This window comes from Paralichthys olivaceus, chromosome 16 (genome assembly GCF_024713975.1).
Source record: "Paralichthys olivaceus isolate ysfri-2021 chromosome 16, ASM2471397v2, whole genome shotgun sequence".
NCBI lineage: Eukaryota > Metazoa > Chordata > Actinopteri > Pleuronectiformes > Paralichthyidae > Paralichthys > Paralichthys olivaceus.
Window position 1 is genome coordinate 7,071,406 of NC_091108.1, and position 19,795 is coordinate 7,091,200.

The window sequence follows — 19,795 nt, forward strand, 5'->3', positions numbered from 1 at the left end:
TGTTGTGTGAGTCGATGCCACCATCGTCACTGTGAGGTTCTAACGCTGCAGTTTGTCAGTTTAAAATCGTTCAATGTTGACAGCAGCAGAACAGCATGTCCGTTTACATCTACTGTAAAGTGTGTACCTTTAGAAAATCGTGACCTGCCTCAGAAAAGTTGTTCCACACACTAAATATTGATTTGTGCCAGTTCCTCCACGTTTTATGTCTGTACATCTTGAACTGGTTCACTCTGGGGTCCACGTCGAGCGCTGTGCATTTATTTTTTATGCTCGCTGCAGCTCCCGTCGCCCATTTAAGACAATAAAGTTGACTAGAACCTGTAGCGAGTTAAAAAAAGTGAGACAAACCTTCAGAGGTAAAATTGCAGTCGACCAGAGCGCTCTGTATTATTGAGTCGTGAAATGTGTGAAACAGGGAGCGTCTCTGTCTTTTCTCCTGCTGTCTCAACAGCTCGGCCATAATGGATGCTTGATTGAAAGGGAAGTTGAGAGGAAAAACAAGGACGTTAAATTATGCATCACTAAAACGCTGAAATGTCAATTCGCCATTGCACCGTGCTTTAAATCATATTGGTGCACTTTATCTGGAGTAAACAAGCAGCTTATGGTTTGTATTTTAATGCAAAGAGAAGCGGCTTATTAAGACGATGCGTGTGTGTGTGTGTGTGTGTGTTTGACAGCTCTTCTGAGGTTCAGTGATTAATGACACACAGCTGATCAGCTGATAAAATAAGCACAAGAAAACCCTGAAACATTCTGGTGTAGAGATTTAAAAACAGATTTAAATGGTTGCTTGATGTTGATGTGTTTAAATATTCAATTAGTGCTTCTTTTGATTTATCTGAATTTAAACATTATCTAGTGATTTAAGACAAGATAAGTGAGTAGGTATTTAACGTATTCAGCGTAATATGTGAACTAATTCTTGAAATTTGGTCAGAAATGTGCGTTGTTAGGTAACATTGACCTTTGACCACCAAATTCTAATCAGGACTTGATTGAGCTGAATGTTTTTAATCAATATATTTTATAATCAGGTACTTTCCATTTACTGAAGCTATACTTTTTAACTCCTGTGCTCACACTGAGAATCAGATGAGCTGTCGCACACTGGGTGGTCCTTAGATAATCCCAATACAAGACGCCTGGCCCAACCATGTCCACATGATTGCATCTCTTCTGCAGCGACACTCAGTTTTATATCACAAAAATGTCTCACTAGACTAGATTACAGTTTTAGCCATGAAATGTAAACTACTACTTCAGTTATGAATGTATAAATGAGATCATACAGTTTACTGATCTTTTAGTCCAAGTTCCAGAATAAAAATGTTTTTCTCGCTACGATCAACTGTAGGTGATGTTAATGGATGTGCAGACAGAGGAGAGGAGAGGAGAGGAAGAGAAGAGAGGATGGGAGAGGCTAAAACTGATAAATCTATCATCCTTCACAGCTCAGACTGGTGCAATCACATCAAGCCCTTTTCACCCGGACCTGAACAGGGTTTATGAGTGTGTAGAAAACGAGAACATTATTTTACAGTACTTTAGTAACGATGCTGCAACGCAGCACTAAAACATGGAAGAGGAGAAGGAGAAGAAGGAGGAAGGAAGCAAAGTCTCATCAGATCAATATCCTATTCCACAGTCAACTGCACAAAAGTCCCTCTTCTTCAGTTCTTTCTTTAACATTTTCAATTCCTAGTAGAGAGATAGAAGGAGCATTAACCATGCATGACGTAGAGTGCTGGTGAGGGTGAACGACGGAGAGAGAGAGAGAGAGAGAGAGAGAGAGAGAAAAAAGAAGGTCTGGAAAAGGCTTTTCTTTATTCTAAGAGGTTTAAGTCTAAATATCTCATCCAGGCCTGCACCCTTTCCAAGCAGATAAGAGAATAATGAATGTTATAATTCAATAGGTTTTGTTCCGTCTATCACCTGAATTAAAAATGCTAATGCTAACTGGAGATAAAGAGCAGCGTGAATGAATATTCTATGCTCGTGCTGTTGCAGTTTCTATACATCAAGCTGTTACTGCACCATATTCACAAAGACAGACGTACAGTGCTGTGGCTGTGAGCATCCTGTGCTCTTTTAAGTCATCTCCACAGTCTTCCTCACTCAGATCAAAGAAGTCTAGACTTGGTATGTTTCTGAATTTAACAACGCAAGACTGATATTTCAATTTGGACCTATAATATTATCATATTTTCATGACACAATCATTTTGTGCTTTTATTTTATTTATCTGGTGTCCACATAAAGCATTTGAGGTAAACAGGGTATGAAAATAAACAGGAGTTCATCAAATATTTATTTTTCACATTGATGAGTGGTTGTGTTTGATGTCACAAACCTATTAATGCACTGATTACTGCTGATTTTACAAAAATTAAAAAAAGGTTCATTAGAATAATATATTTCTGCGTTGCCGACCAGTTCTTTCAGTGTGGATTGTGCATGTCCTCCCTGTCTCTTGGCAATCAAGTATAACGGGAGGTCTCTAAATATACAGGTCACAGAGATATTGGTGTTATTAGTGAATATGTTTCCTTCAGAGATGATTTGTTAGTACTGTGGTATGTTGACATTACAAGTCTGTTTTGTAACACACACACAGAGACACACACTATGTGGCCGTCTGTCTGGATGTTTTTTGGACCAACGATCTGCCTGAGCCACCTTGATGTGACCTTCACCATAAAGCCCAAACAAATACAGGCAGAAACACACAGAGCTTAATCCCTCCTGATCCTTTGGTGTCCACTCAGTGCCGGACGCTGCTGGAGCTCCACGAACGACATGCATAAGAAACACGAGCGGCATGAAGGCCGACTACATTCACTCATCTACAGCACAACCTGAGGCTCTGGACAGATGCAGAGGAGTGACTGAGAGGCAGAGTGTGTGTGTGTGTGTGTGTGTGTGTGTGTGTGTGTGTGTGTGTGTGTGTGTGTGTGTGTGTGAGGTGGCAGAGGGAGAAAGGAGGTGGCGGTCATATCTTGGTGGATTAGTGGAGCAAGGCGCCCGGCAGAAGCTTAGTAAAGTGTTGTATGTGCTGAGGCCAGATGTCAGCAAGTCGCGTTTTATCCTGCTTTCTTTTGTGTCCTCTCGATTTTCTACTGGTGCTAAAATGGCACGAGAATTGAGATTAAGAGACTCAAAAGTATCTCAGAACATTTGAGGTACATCTTAAGGAGTACATTTTTTTTTAAATAAGCTACTTAGGATGAAAGAGGGGGAAAATCGGTGTGGACGCTTCTGCAAAGGATCAAATATACCCAAGGCTTTCAGATTCTCAAGAACACGTCTACCTCTTTACACTGAAATTAGTGATTATACGTGACCTTGTCACCACTATACATTAACTACAAAACCAGTGCAAACATTGATTTTCCCCTAAAATTGAAATCACCATTAATTTTCTTAAAATGTAAAAACACATTGAACACACTGCGTCAAGTACAACTTTGTGTTTTCTTATTTCTTATCCTTCAACTCCTTGATATCCAGCTTGGATTGACCTGAAGCTTCCATAAAAATCATAACAGCAGATGGCTCTTCTTTCTCATTTCTGTCACTCACCCCTCCTCCCCCACACACTCTTTCTCACCTGCTTTTCTCTTTGTTCTGTTGCTCTCTATGTCCCTCTCTCTCTCTCTCTCTCTCTCTCTCTCTCTCTCTGGGCCCCTCTCCAGTTTTACATGATGAGCTGACGGCCAACAAACAAACATTGGCCCCGGTCCTCGGCCGGCGAGAGAGAACACGCAGCAGCAGGGCAGAACAGCGAGGTTGCTATATCACTTTCTGCCTGAACCCTCTGCAACGCCTACTCACCGTACCTCACCGGCAGCAGCAGCACGGCTTTCTCACAGCGAGACGATGGCTGCTTCAAAATGTCCGTCCGAGGTGAAAACAAGGGCGGAAAGATGGTGCAGCCAAAAGATAAAGTAAACTTCCACCTGAAGTAATGTTCACATGAATTCATGCAGTTTTATCAGTAAGTGATGAGCCGTTTCTGAGACTGAAGGATACAAACAGAGTTCAGACATCATGACATTTGAGCTAGAGGAATATAATATAATAATGGTTCAAAGTTCCAGAGAACCTTTATGTGAACTTTTTCTTTAGAACATTTTAATCACAGATATGTTTCTGAAGTCAAGGATGAATGGAGGAGTTATTTCTTTTTTTTCATCACTTAACTAAGTCACTGGTTGGAGCTGCTCTTTGTGCTGCATATAAAAAACAAACGAAACAAAAAGCCGAACAAATGAAAAGCATCCATGAAGATATTTTTTAAATTATAAACATATATTACAGAATGCGCACAGAGAAATGTTTTCAATTATATTAACACTATTAATAATCATATATAAGCTTAGGGTACATTAAGGTGATGCAGAAAAATGGACACTCATTTCTTAGTTAATGTCATATAATGGAGATCTGAACAATATAAGATATCTTAGATATGTTATTTTTCAAACTATACCCTCTCAATGTATGGTCCCACCAAACTTCTATATATAAGAATACAGACACACTGACATTCACTTGTACATGTTTGTGTGTGTGTTCATGTGTGTGTGTCCTTGCGTGCCTGAGTCTGAAGTACAGGTGCACCTTGGGCATTTTTTTAAATCTCCAGGGGCCACTTCTTTCTGCAAAACGCCTATTTTTTTACTCTGAGGACATGACAGCCATTATCTGTTAGCAAGGAGACTGCTGGGGTGAAATTATCACAGCCCGTCCCCCCCGCCACCTCCATCCCTCCCCAGTGGCTCGGTGTTAAAAGGTTCCAGACTTTCACTCATTTAACACTTGAGCGAGCACGATAGCAAAGTGCTCTCCACCACGCTCCCGGAGAGCGGCGTCGGGTGTAAAGGTTTAATCGCCCCATCGTGTCAGATACATCAGGACGTCTTGTCGTCAAAATGCCACCTCTGTCGGTTTGACTCCCGTTTCTCTCACTCTGCCTGATCTTGTGTCTACCTGCCTCACTGTCCGATTCAGCCACTTCATGTCGGGTTGTCCTCTATGAAACTCAGAGATGGCTGAGATTTCACTTTGAGACAAAGATACACTTAAAAATGCAAATACCATTGAATAAGAGCAGAACAGCTTTGTTCATACAATTACAAACTTGTGAATTATTAATTTAAAGTTCTCAACCAAAAAAAGTTCACAAAGAATGTGACACTTGGGGGAACTTTTTCTTTAAATTTGGAAAAGATTATTTAATACTAATGCTCCAGCTGCAGGATTGAAATGTGAGACTTTCTGATACCTTTCTTTTCTAATAAAAAACTGAATTTAGCTGCTGATCATGAATGATAACAGTTTTTAGGGGAGACTAACTCATTACCACTTGTGGTGGAGGTGAAGTGCACATGGCTGCTCATCTTTTATTCAAACAAGAGGAAGAAATTAACCACATGACGCAACACAACTGCATCGCTGGCTCTCCACAGGTTCAAATGTATTTCATAAATGCATGCGAGTAATTTCCATTTCAGACAAACGTTAGCTGAAATTCAAAATCGTGGAGTGGAGCAAACCTGGATAGTTTCGCTGAGAGTCTGAGTGAGAGGATGAGTGTGTGTTTGAAGTGCAGGTGAATGATATGAAGCCGCAGCTGCAGCTCGACTGACGCTGCCAACTATGAAATTATATCATGTTGTTGTGTGACAGCACATGAGGACTCTCATCGCTAGAAATTTATGCAACAGGATTCAGAGTCTGGGTTCAACTTTTACAATGAGTGCGTTCAACGACCTGTGCAGCCGTCCTTGAGCAAGGCACTAAATCTCCTTTTCTCCACGTGTGATGCATCCATGTTATTACATTTAATTTTAATATGTTTTATGTATTTTATGTTTATTTCAGGTATTTTATTTTTATTTCATTCTCTGTACTTTGACTTGATGGACTTCAGTTATTTATAAAGCATACTAATTTTAATTTTGTTCTTATGATGTAAAACATATTTATAACTTTGTTTTACAGATTCAAACTGATGAAATAATAGTATTGTAGACCTGGTGGGAATGTCAATGAGAAATGACTAATTCTAAAAAATAAAATAAAATAAATGAAAGAAGAGACAGTCAGGTTAAAACTGCTGTGGATGTTGTGGCCTCTCTTACAGCTCGACTCCCCCTTGTCCTCTGTGACTGCTTCTTATTTGAGTCAGGAAAGATTTAGCTGCTTAGAGAATATGTGTGTTTATGTGCGAGGGAGAGAGCGAGTGTACAACACTGGAACCATCGGCGTATCAAGAGTGGAGCACAGCAGGGCAGGCGGAACCAAAGGTCTGTTCCACATGGGGAGTGATTAAGGTGTTGCGAGAGGCCCACGGGGGAGAGAGGGCAGAAAGGAGAGCTCATTACCCATAATGTGGGAGAGAAGGATCTCACACACAACACACTGTGGAAGACTCACACTGTCTCACAACATCGCTCAGAAACTTGTATATATATTTTGTCAGAAGAAGAAAAACAGTGAATGAAGACCAGCCAGAGATGTGAAGCAGCTGTCAGGCGATTAAATACCTACAGAATGACGTGTTCTTAATTTTCCACCATATTAGTGAATACCTGACGATGACCTTAGTGTTCTTATCACTCCTCTGCAGAGCTACTAACCTGACATAAGCTGACAGATCCAGTTCATGTCAACTTTACATCATAATTTGATGTTGGAATAAAATGTTCCTGCAGCTTCCTACTTGGTCTTTAACTCAGTTACACAACTGTTTTACGTTTTATAAAATTAATAACAAAGCTCATTTTCAAATGTTCTATAAATTGAATAGTTAATCACCTACATTGAATTGAGTTGTGGTCTCATGCTATCAAGCTCACATGATCACTTTCCTCTCTGCTCCTGACACAGGTTTGTGTTTGATTGTTCGTGATTAGCAGCGTCACCAGTTTGTCTACGTGTCTGTTACGGGAGACCCCAAACATTTTTTGGATCAGCCACAAAACTTTAACAAGATCTTCTTTGAACTAATTCCACTGAGCTGCACCGCTGACGTCATCGACAACTCCGACACTTGTCACTTGACACTAACAAGTGACAATAGCCTCCATACTCATAATTAGACGACTGTCAGTCATTTTGCAACAGTTAATTGGAAAAGAAATCCCCGGATTAATCGTTAATCCAGCAGCCTCAGCTGACCGACCTGGTTGATGATGTAGATGCCGTAGTCGATTCTCTGCCGTCTGAGGATGGGGTGGAGGTAGTGGAGCCAGTACTTCAGGTGGTTTTCTCTGTGACGGAACGGGATGATGATGGCCACCTATGCGACACACAAATAGTTCCAGTTATTATAAAACACATTGACGCCTTTCTATACCACCTGCAACGATTGGCCAATGATCAGTCAATATATTATTTAACTATGCTGCTCATTCAAATATCAATACATTCATTGGGAAACTTTGGGTTTCAGACTGATGCCAGGACGAAACAAAACAAAAGATGAAATAATCATTCCCCCAGGAAAATAACACCACTGGCATTCACATGTACTTTTCATTACTGGTTTTTATGTTATAAAGATCAACTGATTATTAAGAAAACTATTAGCAGATGCTCTGATCATCGCTTTAACTGTTTAATCAGTGCTGTTGACAAACAGGACACAAGTACAATCTGTACATCTGCTGTATCTTAAACTGTTCTGCAGGTGTGGCCAGAGAGAATAAGTGTCATTTGTTTCATCAGACGCTGAACGGTTCTCCTACAGAAAACAGTTTCCATAGAAAGTCCTCCTCCTGGTTAATGTCTCTGCACATGTGAAGTCTCTTCATATTTATAATGAAGCAGCTCTCAGCGGCATCAGGGACGTGAGACAGTGAGTCACTCTCAGCTGTCCAAACAGTGCAAGGTTGAACTGTAATTGTAGGTTCATGGTAATTTTGTGCTCTGATGAAGATTGGCAGCAAATTGACCTTGGTTTCTTTATAAACTCACCCTGACACACACACACACACATATTAAAGCTGATGTTCAGTCTGCTTCAGTGACCACTCGTTTATTTACACTTCTGAAGATTAAAACCAAAATGACAACATAATTAATAATATTAGAAAAAGAAAATTAACGTAGACCTATTTACTAATCGTCTGCTCTCAATTATTTGGGTAGGTACCAATTAATACCTAATGTTTCCTTACGCTGGGGATGTTTGACATTCTGAGAAGAGACACACAGACATGATCCACTGGAAAGAGTCAAAGGTCAAGAGATAAATGCAGAATTTATAATCCTATTTAGGCCGAGGGATTAGGTCTAGGATTCATTTTTGGAAGATGAGGGAAAAAATAGAAGAAACTTAAAATAGACCATGACCCACAAGGCAAAATCGAATTATTGTGACAGATGTCTTTCTAGTAATTTAAAAAATCCTAAAGAATTTTGCATTAGTAAAAATGTCACATTAAATTGAACATATAATTGTTTTATTATTCAAATAACAGTGGCAATATTATAATTCACCACTCACATTACGTTCTTTGTTCACATGCACATTATATTCATATGCACATATATCACTCTCCTTATATACAGTATGTATGTACTTACACTCGTATATAAAATGTGCATTGTATGAGTAAGAACTGATGGTTTTTTTTTTGATTCGCCCCTGAAAGGAAGGGCACTGGAAACTCACAACTTTGCACCAATATGATATCAATCATTAGTTTTCTGATAAAAACAATCTTCTATTTATTTTGTGCCAATACCTCAGATCTCTATCACCAAAGACTCAAAGATGTTACGAGTACAACAAAGTGTTTTCGGATATTTTGGCCATTTTCATTCGGAAAGTCAACTAGTGAGAATGTAAAAGTATCAGGAAACTTTGAGCACTTCCTCGCCACCAATCTGTGAGTGATGAAATGTAGTTTTCATCATATGTAATTACTTGTGTCTAATTTGCTTCATTGCACATCATTTTCAATCGTATCTTTTTATTTAGTCACTTCATTGAATACAGCATCGACCAGAGTTGATGCCTTTTTCTGTGATGAGGCCTTAATAGTAGAGAACAGAGCTTGTTTTAATGACCCAAAATGAGCCTGTAGAAAAATGTATTTCTTTACTCCTATCAATATTTCAGAGGGACACACATAAGTGAAGATAATAAGGGAAGCTGCCAAAAGCAATGTCTTTAACTATGTGTCAGGAAATAACCACTTTATACACCACTGAGATACAACATCTATTCAACCATGATCCCCAGCTTCCTGAACCACCTGCTTTCACAAATCCACCAAACTCTGTTTAGAATGATTCATATTATAAAAGTTTCTTCACTGAATACTGAGATAAGTTCTTGTTTTTAATGAATTTTAAGTCTTTTAAACGGATCTAAAATTCAGTACTGAAGTTGCTGAGCCTGATTCTGGTCATTAAAGCAGCGTAAGAAGAATGTGTGTGTGTGTGTGTGTTTTACAGACAGAGAGACAGTTACAGACCTTCCATCTAGGCCGACAGTCGGGAGGGGTGTAGCGGCCTCCCTCCGTCACGTTGGGGTTTTCTTTCTGCACTCGCTCCATCGTCATCTGGGAGCTGAACTCGATCAACAAGCGGCCCACTGAGGACAGGAGGACAGAGGGATGAACAGTTAGCATCATTGGGAGGATAACGGAGAAGAGACAGAATTAAAAAAGAATACGAAAAGAAACAGATGACGGGAACGAGGGATGTTGGGAGGGACGGGGAGGGTTTTTAGCTTCAAAGCAATTCTGTACGTGTATCAAAGCAATATGTGCAGAAATAATGGTTTCAAGGGATATCCTCTGCACTATGCAGCATTTAATAAGATGCACAGGCTTCAGAAAACATATATTCCTAAAAAATAAACAAAGACTTTGAAGTCAGTCAGTGTAAACACAACATGAAAGGCAATTACGCTGCTCAGTGATCAAGCCACACCATATGTTATATCATCTCAAATCTATCTATCCCCCCCATTGAGTACCAAGGGATCAAATGCCATCTAAATGTTGTGTGTGTGTGTGTTTGTGTGTGAGTGTGTGTGTGGATGAAATTGCAGGCTCAGACTAATTTAAAAGAACGTTTGGTTTTAAATCTCCGGCCCGGACGATAAATACAACCCTGTCGTCCTGGGAGCCAGGATCATTAAAACACAGGAGCAGGCTTCGCTGTTTGGGCTCAAACTAAAATCCCTGCAACCATAACCTCCTTTTAAAACAAGTCAGAGTTTGAGCGCTCACACTGTAGGAAAATCCCAAATATCACTCATTAGTGAATGTTCTCCATCAGTGTCAGTGTCATGCCAAGAAATCGTTCGTGTCACATGTTTAAAGGACAGAAAATACAATAAAAATTTTATATTTCTCATTAAAAACTCCAAACAGGATCACGTCTGGGAAAGTATCATTGGATTAATTACATACCCTATGATAGATATCAATCAATATATGTGGATATAGAAGTATTACTATCCTACTTCCAAACACTGGAACCACAAATTCCACTTCTATTTTCAAAGGATAAGACCAAACTGATTTTATATTTCATGAAAAAAAGTGAGGAACTGATCTGACAAACAGATTTTGCCTTTAGAGGGAATCTGCAACTTCCGATAAGTAACTGATATAGTTACGGAAAGAACTAAAATGAGCGTACAAGAGATGTTGAAACGCTGCTTCCTTTTTCAGCTCCACACATCTGAACGATAATCGGTTGTTTGCTCGTCGTTTTGCAAAGTTACAAAAAGTTACACAAATTGTCAGACATACAGTAAGTCCTCCCAGTACTTAGAGACACGGTTTTGAAATCTTAAAGTGTTCTGTCTCCACTGATCATACTTCTACACAGTCAACATGTCTGGTCTGCAGCACTGCAGAGAGGAGAGGAGAAGAGGAGATGAAGACGGAGAGATGAGAACCGTACATGTACATGAGCTAATAATCCACTTAGCATTGACGGGAGTTTTGTGTTGAGAGGTCTCCTCAAATCAACACCGCACAGGCAAAGTAGTGTGATCGATGCCAACAAGGTTACGTGTTCATAACGCACCTCTTTACCATCGCACACCAGCTGAATGCAAATAGTCCCCACAGCCCTCTCCTCCTGACCACTTCTGCCCATCATCCTCTCCACTCCCATCCACACTCGTGCCTCCCGTTTCTCTTCCTCCTCGCTCACACTAATGAGACAGTGAGAGGAACATGGTGTTTTCATTTCGTCTCAGCGAGCTGTTACTTAGCTCGTGGACGATGCATGAAAGACACAATAACAAAAGAAATAGGACGAGAAAAAAAGTTCTTGCACAAAATTGTGTGGTTTTTACATAACAAGTTGGGTTTTCTGACACCAAAACTCGTATAATTAAATTAGTTTGGATACTAATGAGTGATGTCATTATTAAACATATAAACTGACGGGTAGAAGTCAGTTTGATGATTTGAGTAGATGCAGAAGCAATAACAGAAGAAAACAATAATACAAGTGTGTGAGTGTGTTAATCCAGCTGAGAACATGTGAGGAAACATATTAAATGAACAAGCTAGAAAAAAGCTAGAATGAGAGAAATGATAAATGAGTGTTGTAACGTGTTGTTGATAGCAACACAATTATCACACAAACACACACACATAATGTCTCATGCTTGTGTGGTGATATTAGAGTCATACATTATAATCACGCTGCTTGATCGCTCTATCTGGGACACTCACTGCACTGGGGGGATACATCACTGCTTTGTCTGCAAATATACACTGTATACACACACACACACACACGCACACGCACACACACACGCACACACACACACACACACACACACACACACACACAGATATTCCCCCACAATAATGAACCAAATCTCTGAGCTATTAGGATAGCAGCACGTGTACACAACACACTGAAAGCAGACCTGAGGCAGTTAGCATGAGTGTACAACACACACACACACAGACACACACAGACACACACACTCACACACACTCACACACTCACACACAGTGAGTTGGCCTATTTGAGTCTGTGATTCAGACTGGGTCAGACGACTTGATACCAAACATGGGATGAAAATTCAGAGCACTCGTGTTTTGTTGGTTCTGAGGGTTTTTGTGTGACGTGTCGTTCATTCAGATTGTGGGAGTTACCTGTCTCTTGCTGTTTCCCTTCTCACCACATAACTCATGAATCAAAGCTGAACAATCACAGAAATGTTACAGAGATTGAACATGATATTTATTTGTTTTAATGGAGCCACCTGCTGGGAACCAAGACTTGACCCGAAACATGAATGGGACCATGGGGGGGTCTGTGTCAATATGTCTGTCAGATCTGATCACACGGTGTGTCAATCACTTCCAGAGAATTACATGCTCTTAGGTTGAGAGTGTGAACTGTTCGTGCACGTTAACTCTTACCAGCATTGGCACTAGATTTATTTTTCCAATTTTCCTTGTGTCCATTGTGGATCCGTGAAAACGTATCTTATCCGTCATCTCTAACATGGTTCTTAGAGGGCAGAGTGTCGTATGGATCCGCAGCACAAATCATTACTGCAATCATTAAAAAAAACCTGACAAATAATCTGTGCTGTGGTGCTGTGACTTGTGAGTAGTTGTGTTCTTTAATTTTGATTATTGATCAGATAAAAAGTCAATTAATTTATAGTGTGTGTTTGTTTTTACATTTTGAGAACTAATTTAATGACATTATGTAATGAGCTTTGTCTAAAACTGATCTATGCATAAGAACAAAACGCACACATTTTGAAGTGATATTAAAACTTTGATTTCTCACCACTTCATGCACAAGATCTCGTGATCAAATCTGAATCAAAAAAGGTTCTGTAGTTTGACTGGCTGTTTTTATGACATAACTTTCTTCCTCCTGTGAAGTATGGCTCCGTGTTCACTTCCCCATGACTTGGTTTGTCCAAACAGAGTCGCTGGTCAGGCCATCTGAGCACACACACCACACGACAGGCTGGTTGTTAACCGACCGTCCTGTTCTGAGACACCTCCTGCCTCCGTGTTACTTAAGAGACACGTGAAGAAGTGCCACGGTCAGATTTCACTTCATAATGGAGTGTGGTTCTTTGGCCTCAGGATGAAGGGAGAGATGAGTCTGAGAAAGTGAATGAGTGGACAGAAAAAAGGAGAGAATGGAGAGTGAAAGGATGGAGAAAGAAAGAAAGGAGAGATTGCTCCTCTCCTCCCGCCGCCCACTGACAGACTCAGTGACAATAGAGACTTTCAGCTCTGAAACGTATTACCCTGTCTATCCTCTTCTTCTCCTCTCGTTCTATCATTTACAAGTGCCTCTACCAACTGCAGGCTATAACTGCCAGTCTTCCAGAGATGAGATGGGGAGAAATGGAGAAAAAGAGAGATGGAAGGAGGAGATGAGAGAGAGAGAAATACATGAGATGAAGAGAGAGGGAGAAAGTGGAAGAAAGTAAACTTTGAAAACTTCTGCTTATACACTTTTTTTTCTTCTTCTTATATGGTCACAACCCCTTTTCAAGAGTCTTCGGTGTGGAGCTGTCCTCTGAAATTCATTAGCAGCAAAGACCACGTTCCACTGTGCAACCCTGTTGGTGAGCGCGTGTTTTTCTATCTGCATGTAAGTATGTGTGTTTTCGTGTGAATTTACTGGATTAGAGGATTATCAGTATCTAAGAATCTCCTCGACATGCAAAACACCCAGTCATCTGTTCACGTGGGTGTGTATTTATGCACAGCAGCCAGTGTGTGTGAGTCTGTGTGTGTGTGTGTGTCTGCCAGAAAAGAGGAGATGAGGTGTTAACAGTTGTGTGTTCACAGCAATCACAAGCGGCAACATCCACAAACAGATAGCTTTGTTGTTACAGGCCATTTTTACTGGAAAATGAAATCCTGACAACAAAAAGGAAACATGAATTTTACGAAAAGGATAATGTGAAACTCGTGCGTTCTCCGATGATGCAGCCGTCTCTTCAAACACCACATGCCAGTATTTACTTGAGAGCAAAGATTTATATATAACAGATAAATTCAAAAATAGTCAGGAAGGTCATTCTTGATAAAAATGTGCACTGAAATTGACAGAAATCCAGAAAGATAAGACGAAACTCATGGTGTGCTTAAGAAGATGTTGGATGGAAGATATAATGCACATAGTTTGAAGTTATGGAGCTTTGGTGAGCGAACACAAGGTTTGGTTGGAGAGAGTTGTCAGGTGGAGCCCTTCAACGGGCTTCAACCTCGATACATCAAGATAAAAAAGTTTGAAAATATCTCGTTCTTTGATACAAAACTGTGTACTTACAGATTTAACAGGATTTACGACTCCAAGGTGCATTTCTGTAACAAACACGCAGCTTGATATTCTGTTGCATGAGCTGCTAATGCTGAGCAGTCAGGCTACTACTCGCACTTTGTAAACGTGGCAATATATTCAGCTGGGAAAATGAATTCGCGTTTGAAATTTGCTTTGATTTCTTCCTCCTTTGCTGCAGAAACAGCGGTTAAGGGTTGTGGGTGATGTAGTGTGTTGTGTTAATTCGCCAAACTGAAAAAGAAACGCAGCCGTCTCTAATATTAAGCTGGAACATTTCACCAATGACGGGCAAAACATGAATATTAAATTGTGTTACATCACATAAACGACCTTAGATGATAAAATAGGAGGATCCTGCTTCAGGAAAACTAAACTTTTCATCTCTATAAAGGAGAAAATCAGTGAAGCTTTAGTGTTTTGTGAGAAATGCTTCATGTGGTCTTTTAACTACAGTCACAGATGCATTACTGAATGTGGCTACTGGGCTTCGACCCAGTTGCAGACTGGTTTGAAGTTAAGTCCACCAAATTAATAATAAGAGATTTCAAATGACTACAAAGAGACAAAACAGCCACAACAAAAAGATTCAAAACAACAGAAACTCAAAAGAGATTAAAGTGAGGTCAGTCCAGTAAGACACAAAACACAAATGAAAGTATATTTAAATAAATGTTACGTATACGTGTGAATTCATCAAATCACATTCAAGTTATTTGATATATTCACATGATAGAAACCTGTTCATTAAATGTGACCCTTTATATCACGTACTATAGTTACAAGAACATTTTATATTTCATTTATAAAGTTAGCATTTTAGGCCAAACTGTTTCATGAGTGAGCACCGAGACTCGAAATGCAAATCAACCATAAAGAGATAAAAAACCAACAAGAGACTTAAAACTCAAAACAATGACCAAGAACAGAAAATGACCACGTGTGTCATGTTGTGTCTCAGCTCAGTCAACATGTCTTCCTCCTGCTCCTGGAAGAATAGGATTTGACCTTTTCCTCATCTGTGTCAATGGGCCGATGGTTTTTTTTAAATCCCTCCAGTGAATAAACTGACTTCATCAAATAATTCCCCTAGGATGTTTGTTTTGCCTTTTTATCAAACTCCAGTTTATTATATTGTAAATTGAAAGACTGCGACTCTGCCACCGGTGTTTTCCCTTGGATGTGTTTTGTTCCCACATGCAGAAATGTTAGCAGTCAGGGAAACAGTGGATTAAAATTAACAACGAGCGAGCACACGAATGAGCCTCAACAACAAATCTCATCAACGAGTGTGAATTTATAAGCAGGCTGATGAAAGTAATTGCAGCACCAGAGAGCTTTATTGTGGAAATGTCTTTTGTTGTAGTGCTTTCCTCGCATCAAGTAACAGTACTTCTATCAGCATTTATTGACGTACTGTTTGATGCTCTATTCAATACCAGTGTTGCGGATCATTACCCGAACAAGCAAGGCAAAACGCACTTAGTGGCTCCAATCCATGTGCGCAGTATGTTCACCGGCGTGTTTTCTGTTCGGAGACGGAAGAGATTGGAAGTAGGGGGCGCGAAACAGATGGAGGAAGGGTGGAACACAACAATGTATCCTGGCAAAGAAAAAACAGAGCGTGTGAAGATGGTGGACAAAGACAATATCAGAAATAATAAAAGTTAAGAGTGCAGCAGAAGGGAAAAGGAGTTTGTTATAGATTTGAGATACTGACAAGACGGCAGCAGGAGAATAAATACAGGGAACGTCAGACAGAGAGGGACAGAGAACAAAAGAGCTGAAGAAACCGGAAGAAAACAATGGAAAGTGAAGCGGGTGACAGATGGGGTGAGTTTGTGAGCCAAATTCCATGGCAACATAACTCCTCTGAAATGAAAGTGCTGTTCCACTACGCAGCAGAGCTCTTTACTGTAATTATCAGGTTTTCTTTTATTACAGGCTGTCATCTATGTTACTAGCCAAAAATGAATGTGGATGTTACAGATAGCACGCACACACACACACACACACACACACACACACACACACACACACACACACACACCCGAGCAGAACTAATGATAAAAGAGTGGATTTGGCTAAACTACCACTTGAATTTAACACAGTTGTTCACATCAGCTGTATTTACAGTTTTAACAAAGTGCTTACCAGGTCTGGGTCAGGATTCATTTTAAGAGATTTGAACTTTTAATTTAATACCTGTTTCATGGCCACGCTGACTGGAGTTTGAAATAATGATGGGAAACCAGTGGAGACAATAAAGCCTCAAATGTTTTATTATTAAATCAGATTTTTTTTTTTCTGCACTTCAGCTGTAAATGACCCAGACCATGAAAAAGAAAACATTCATGGTGGAATGAGCCCCTGAAAGAATGAATTCATCTAGTTCATGCTACGTTTTTACTCATAACTGTGTAATTGTGTTCAAACACACAAAGATTGCAGGTAAGTGCACTGAAGACATTAGATGGTGGTTGGTGCACAGAGCAGAAGCACAAGGTGACACTACAGACTTTTAATAAAGACGAACGGCATCACTGCCTCCCACAAGTGTCTTAATCACCCTCTGGTGTCTCGCTGCATTTTAGGTCATAAAACTTTGCCTCTTCCATGTCATTGGTTTGGATAAAATGTAAAAAGTTAAAGTACGAAGTACAAACTTCAAATAAAGTTTTCTCAAAGATGGTTTCTTTTACTTTAGGTTTGTATCTTTACTCTGGCTCGACGTCACATGATGTCAGCCTTCATGTGGGGATATTTTGAGTATCAGAGGTAATTCAAGTAATGAATTATGTCAGAATTCTTATTTCTTTCTTACTTCTTATTTCATTTTATATAATAATGATAATAATCATGATAATTAAAAGACAAAAATCCTTTTATTCTAATTTAAATGTTCATTACCATGGCAACAGCTGCAGAATTTGTGTCAGCTCCGTCATGAATACATGAAGAAGAGGCAGGGGAAATAATCCAGTGTTTTTAATCCCATGCACTGTTGTTCAATTTAGAGAAACAGACAATTATGCGAACGTAATCCCAGATTATCATCATCCTATTAATCTGGAATTAACCTATCCCAAGTAATCGAGGGACATCAGCCACAGAGAAGCTGAGTTGTGGTCTGGCTCAACCAACCATTCAAATGTGTGTATTTCCCTAGATGCAGTTTTTTGGTGTGATGTCGACTGTTCTACCTCTTACATGATATCAAATCTGCCGGACTGGCAGAAGAAGCAACACTGGCACGCCAGCATGTGTAAGTGTGTGTGCTAGCATGTGTGTGTCTGCGTGTTTGGCCGCACAGCTACAGGTCTCACTCCCACTGTCCAGCTGGCATACAGATGTGGTGGTTGGCACGTATACTGCCGACACACACACGAACCAAAACAAACTCCACACTATTCGCAGAAGAATCAGTATCCTGAAATAACTGCAGCCAAGGTCACGATGCTGCCAGAGAGCGACGAGGATGTTGTGGTCAGAGATGAAATGATGCAGGGAGCTGCCAGAGGATTACCATGCATATCATCAGAGTTTTATAAATCTGAACTGAACTGAGAATCGTCTTGATTTGTGTGGAGCCAGACAGAGAAAGAAATACTGTCCATCATCAGGGCTCACATTAAGATCAAACTATACCTCGTGTTCCCTGCTAACTGTAAATGATGAAGGCAACGTTTAAAATAAAATGATGTCCGTTACAGCTTCATTGTTTACAATGGTTGAGATAATGAGAACTCTAAGCTCTTGATTATAAAAACTGAAGTCAAGCTGAATTACACTCATCTTAACTGCTTAGTTTACATAAAAAGAAACGACGCAGCACATTTTCCATCACTAACACTTTCAGTCCTCAGACCTGCATCAGGCAAAACTTATCAAATCAGCGTCACATTAACAGTATCATATGCTGAGCTCGCAAAAATGAGCCCACTCATATTTCAAAAGCTGTTTTCAGCAATTTCAGGACACAAACTGTGAATTATTCTTATAAAACCTTGAGATCAGAACTCAAAGTCCTAATTAACAGGAGGCTACTTGTGTGTCAATCTGATGAATTTACCAGCATGTGGATATTTAACAGATGTGTGAACACTGATACCAGACACACACCCTGGTGAACCTGCATTAGTGAAAGAAACGTATTCCTCTCAATGCCACACACACACACACACACACACACACACAAGAACAAACAACACAAAAGCTAATTAATTTGAATCTTAAAAGCGTCAACAGAGTGAGAGGATTGAATCTGAGTGAGCTTCAGCAGCTACTGATAAATCCCAGACGTGGAAACAGGAAGGAGCTTTTGGTTAGAGGATCTCAATTCTATGAGTGCAGGAGTTCAGAAACACGATGGACGCATTTAGTGATATAGGAACAGGATACAAAAAAATAATGTGGCTACTGCAAGAACCAGACTAATAGGATCTTGTCTCTTGAGCTTATTAAAAGCCTTGCGTCGCGTTTCTGGAGATGGGATGGAGCAAGATGAGTGATTTCAATACATCAGGAGATGGATATGGATGAATGACTCAGCACATACAGTACAGGGACACAGAGATGAAGATGTACTTTGCTGCTTTGGAAGAACCGAATGAGTCTATGTCTCAAAAACAGATCCTTGTAAATATATTGCAGCCTAATCCTCAAATTGAACATAATCCTCCATTAAATCATCACTGAAACAAAAAAAGTCTTCTGAACGCTTCCTCTCCGCAGAAAATAGCTTAATTTAACCTCTGAGAGCATTTGCACTGCGGCTGGTCGTTTAATGATTTTTCACTCTATTGCAATTACACTGGGTGTAAAATGACTTAATGACTGTGAGGGTAAAAAGCAGGCTATGTGTTTTAATTCGAGTGCCTTGCAGCTACAAGACATGAACAGAACAGCAACAGTTTTTAAGAGCTGCACCATATGGCTTCTAGTTTTTTTCCCGTGTTCTTCTTTGACTCAGCTCAATTAGGGAAATAAGCAAAGAAGAACTACAACTGAAGTCATCCGTGCCCGTCTCAGAACTCACAGCAACTGTAGCAGCGGCGGCAGCACAATGAATCAAAAGCTGCCCGATAAGTCAGACCCTCATTTACTCCACAGTGCATCACTTTAATTAGGAGTCACACAGAGTCACGGATGAATCCTCACAGAAAATAGCACAAATATAAAAAAAGGAATATGGTTCAAATGTGCTGTGTAAGTAGTAGAAATAAGTAGACAGGTGTGAGGTCCAGCGTTGTGGAACCACGCCCGAAAATGTATAAAGTGATGTGAAGTTTGGTTTCTGTGTTTTGGTCTTATTCAATCAAGTCTGATATTTATCAACAGAATGAGATGGTATCTGTCTTGCTGCACTTTTATTATTTGGGGCCTTTTAAATTTGAGATTTTTATTTTCATTTCTCTTCTAAATGCAAAAATATCATCACATTAACCACAGCATCACAGTGTTCACGGTGATG

The 19,795-nt window shown here is 39.9% G+C and overlaps 1 protein-coding gene across 1 annotated transcript in view; it reads right to left on the reverse strand.

The window, feature by feature from the left end:
* b4galt2 (UDP-Gal:betaGlcNAc beta 1,4- galactosyltransferase, polypeptide 2) overlaps positions 1–19,795 on the reverse strand; it is a 117,297-nt gene that overhangs the window by 53,972 nt on the left and 43,530 nt on the right. The window contains exons 3-4 of the mRNA XM_069511324.1: positions 9,495–9,613; positions 7,193–7,309 (exon numbers count right to left, since the gene is read on the reverse strand). Coding sequence (XP_069367425.1) covers positions 7,193–7,309; positions 9,495–9,613 — 236 coding nt within the window. The remainder of the gene's footprint in view (positions 1–7,192; positions 7,310–9,494; positions 9,614–19,795) is intronic.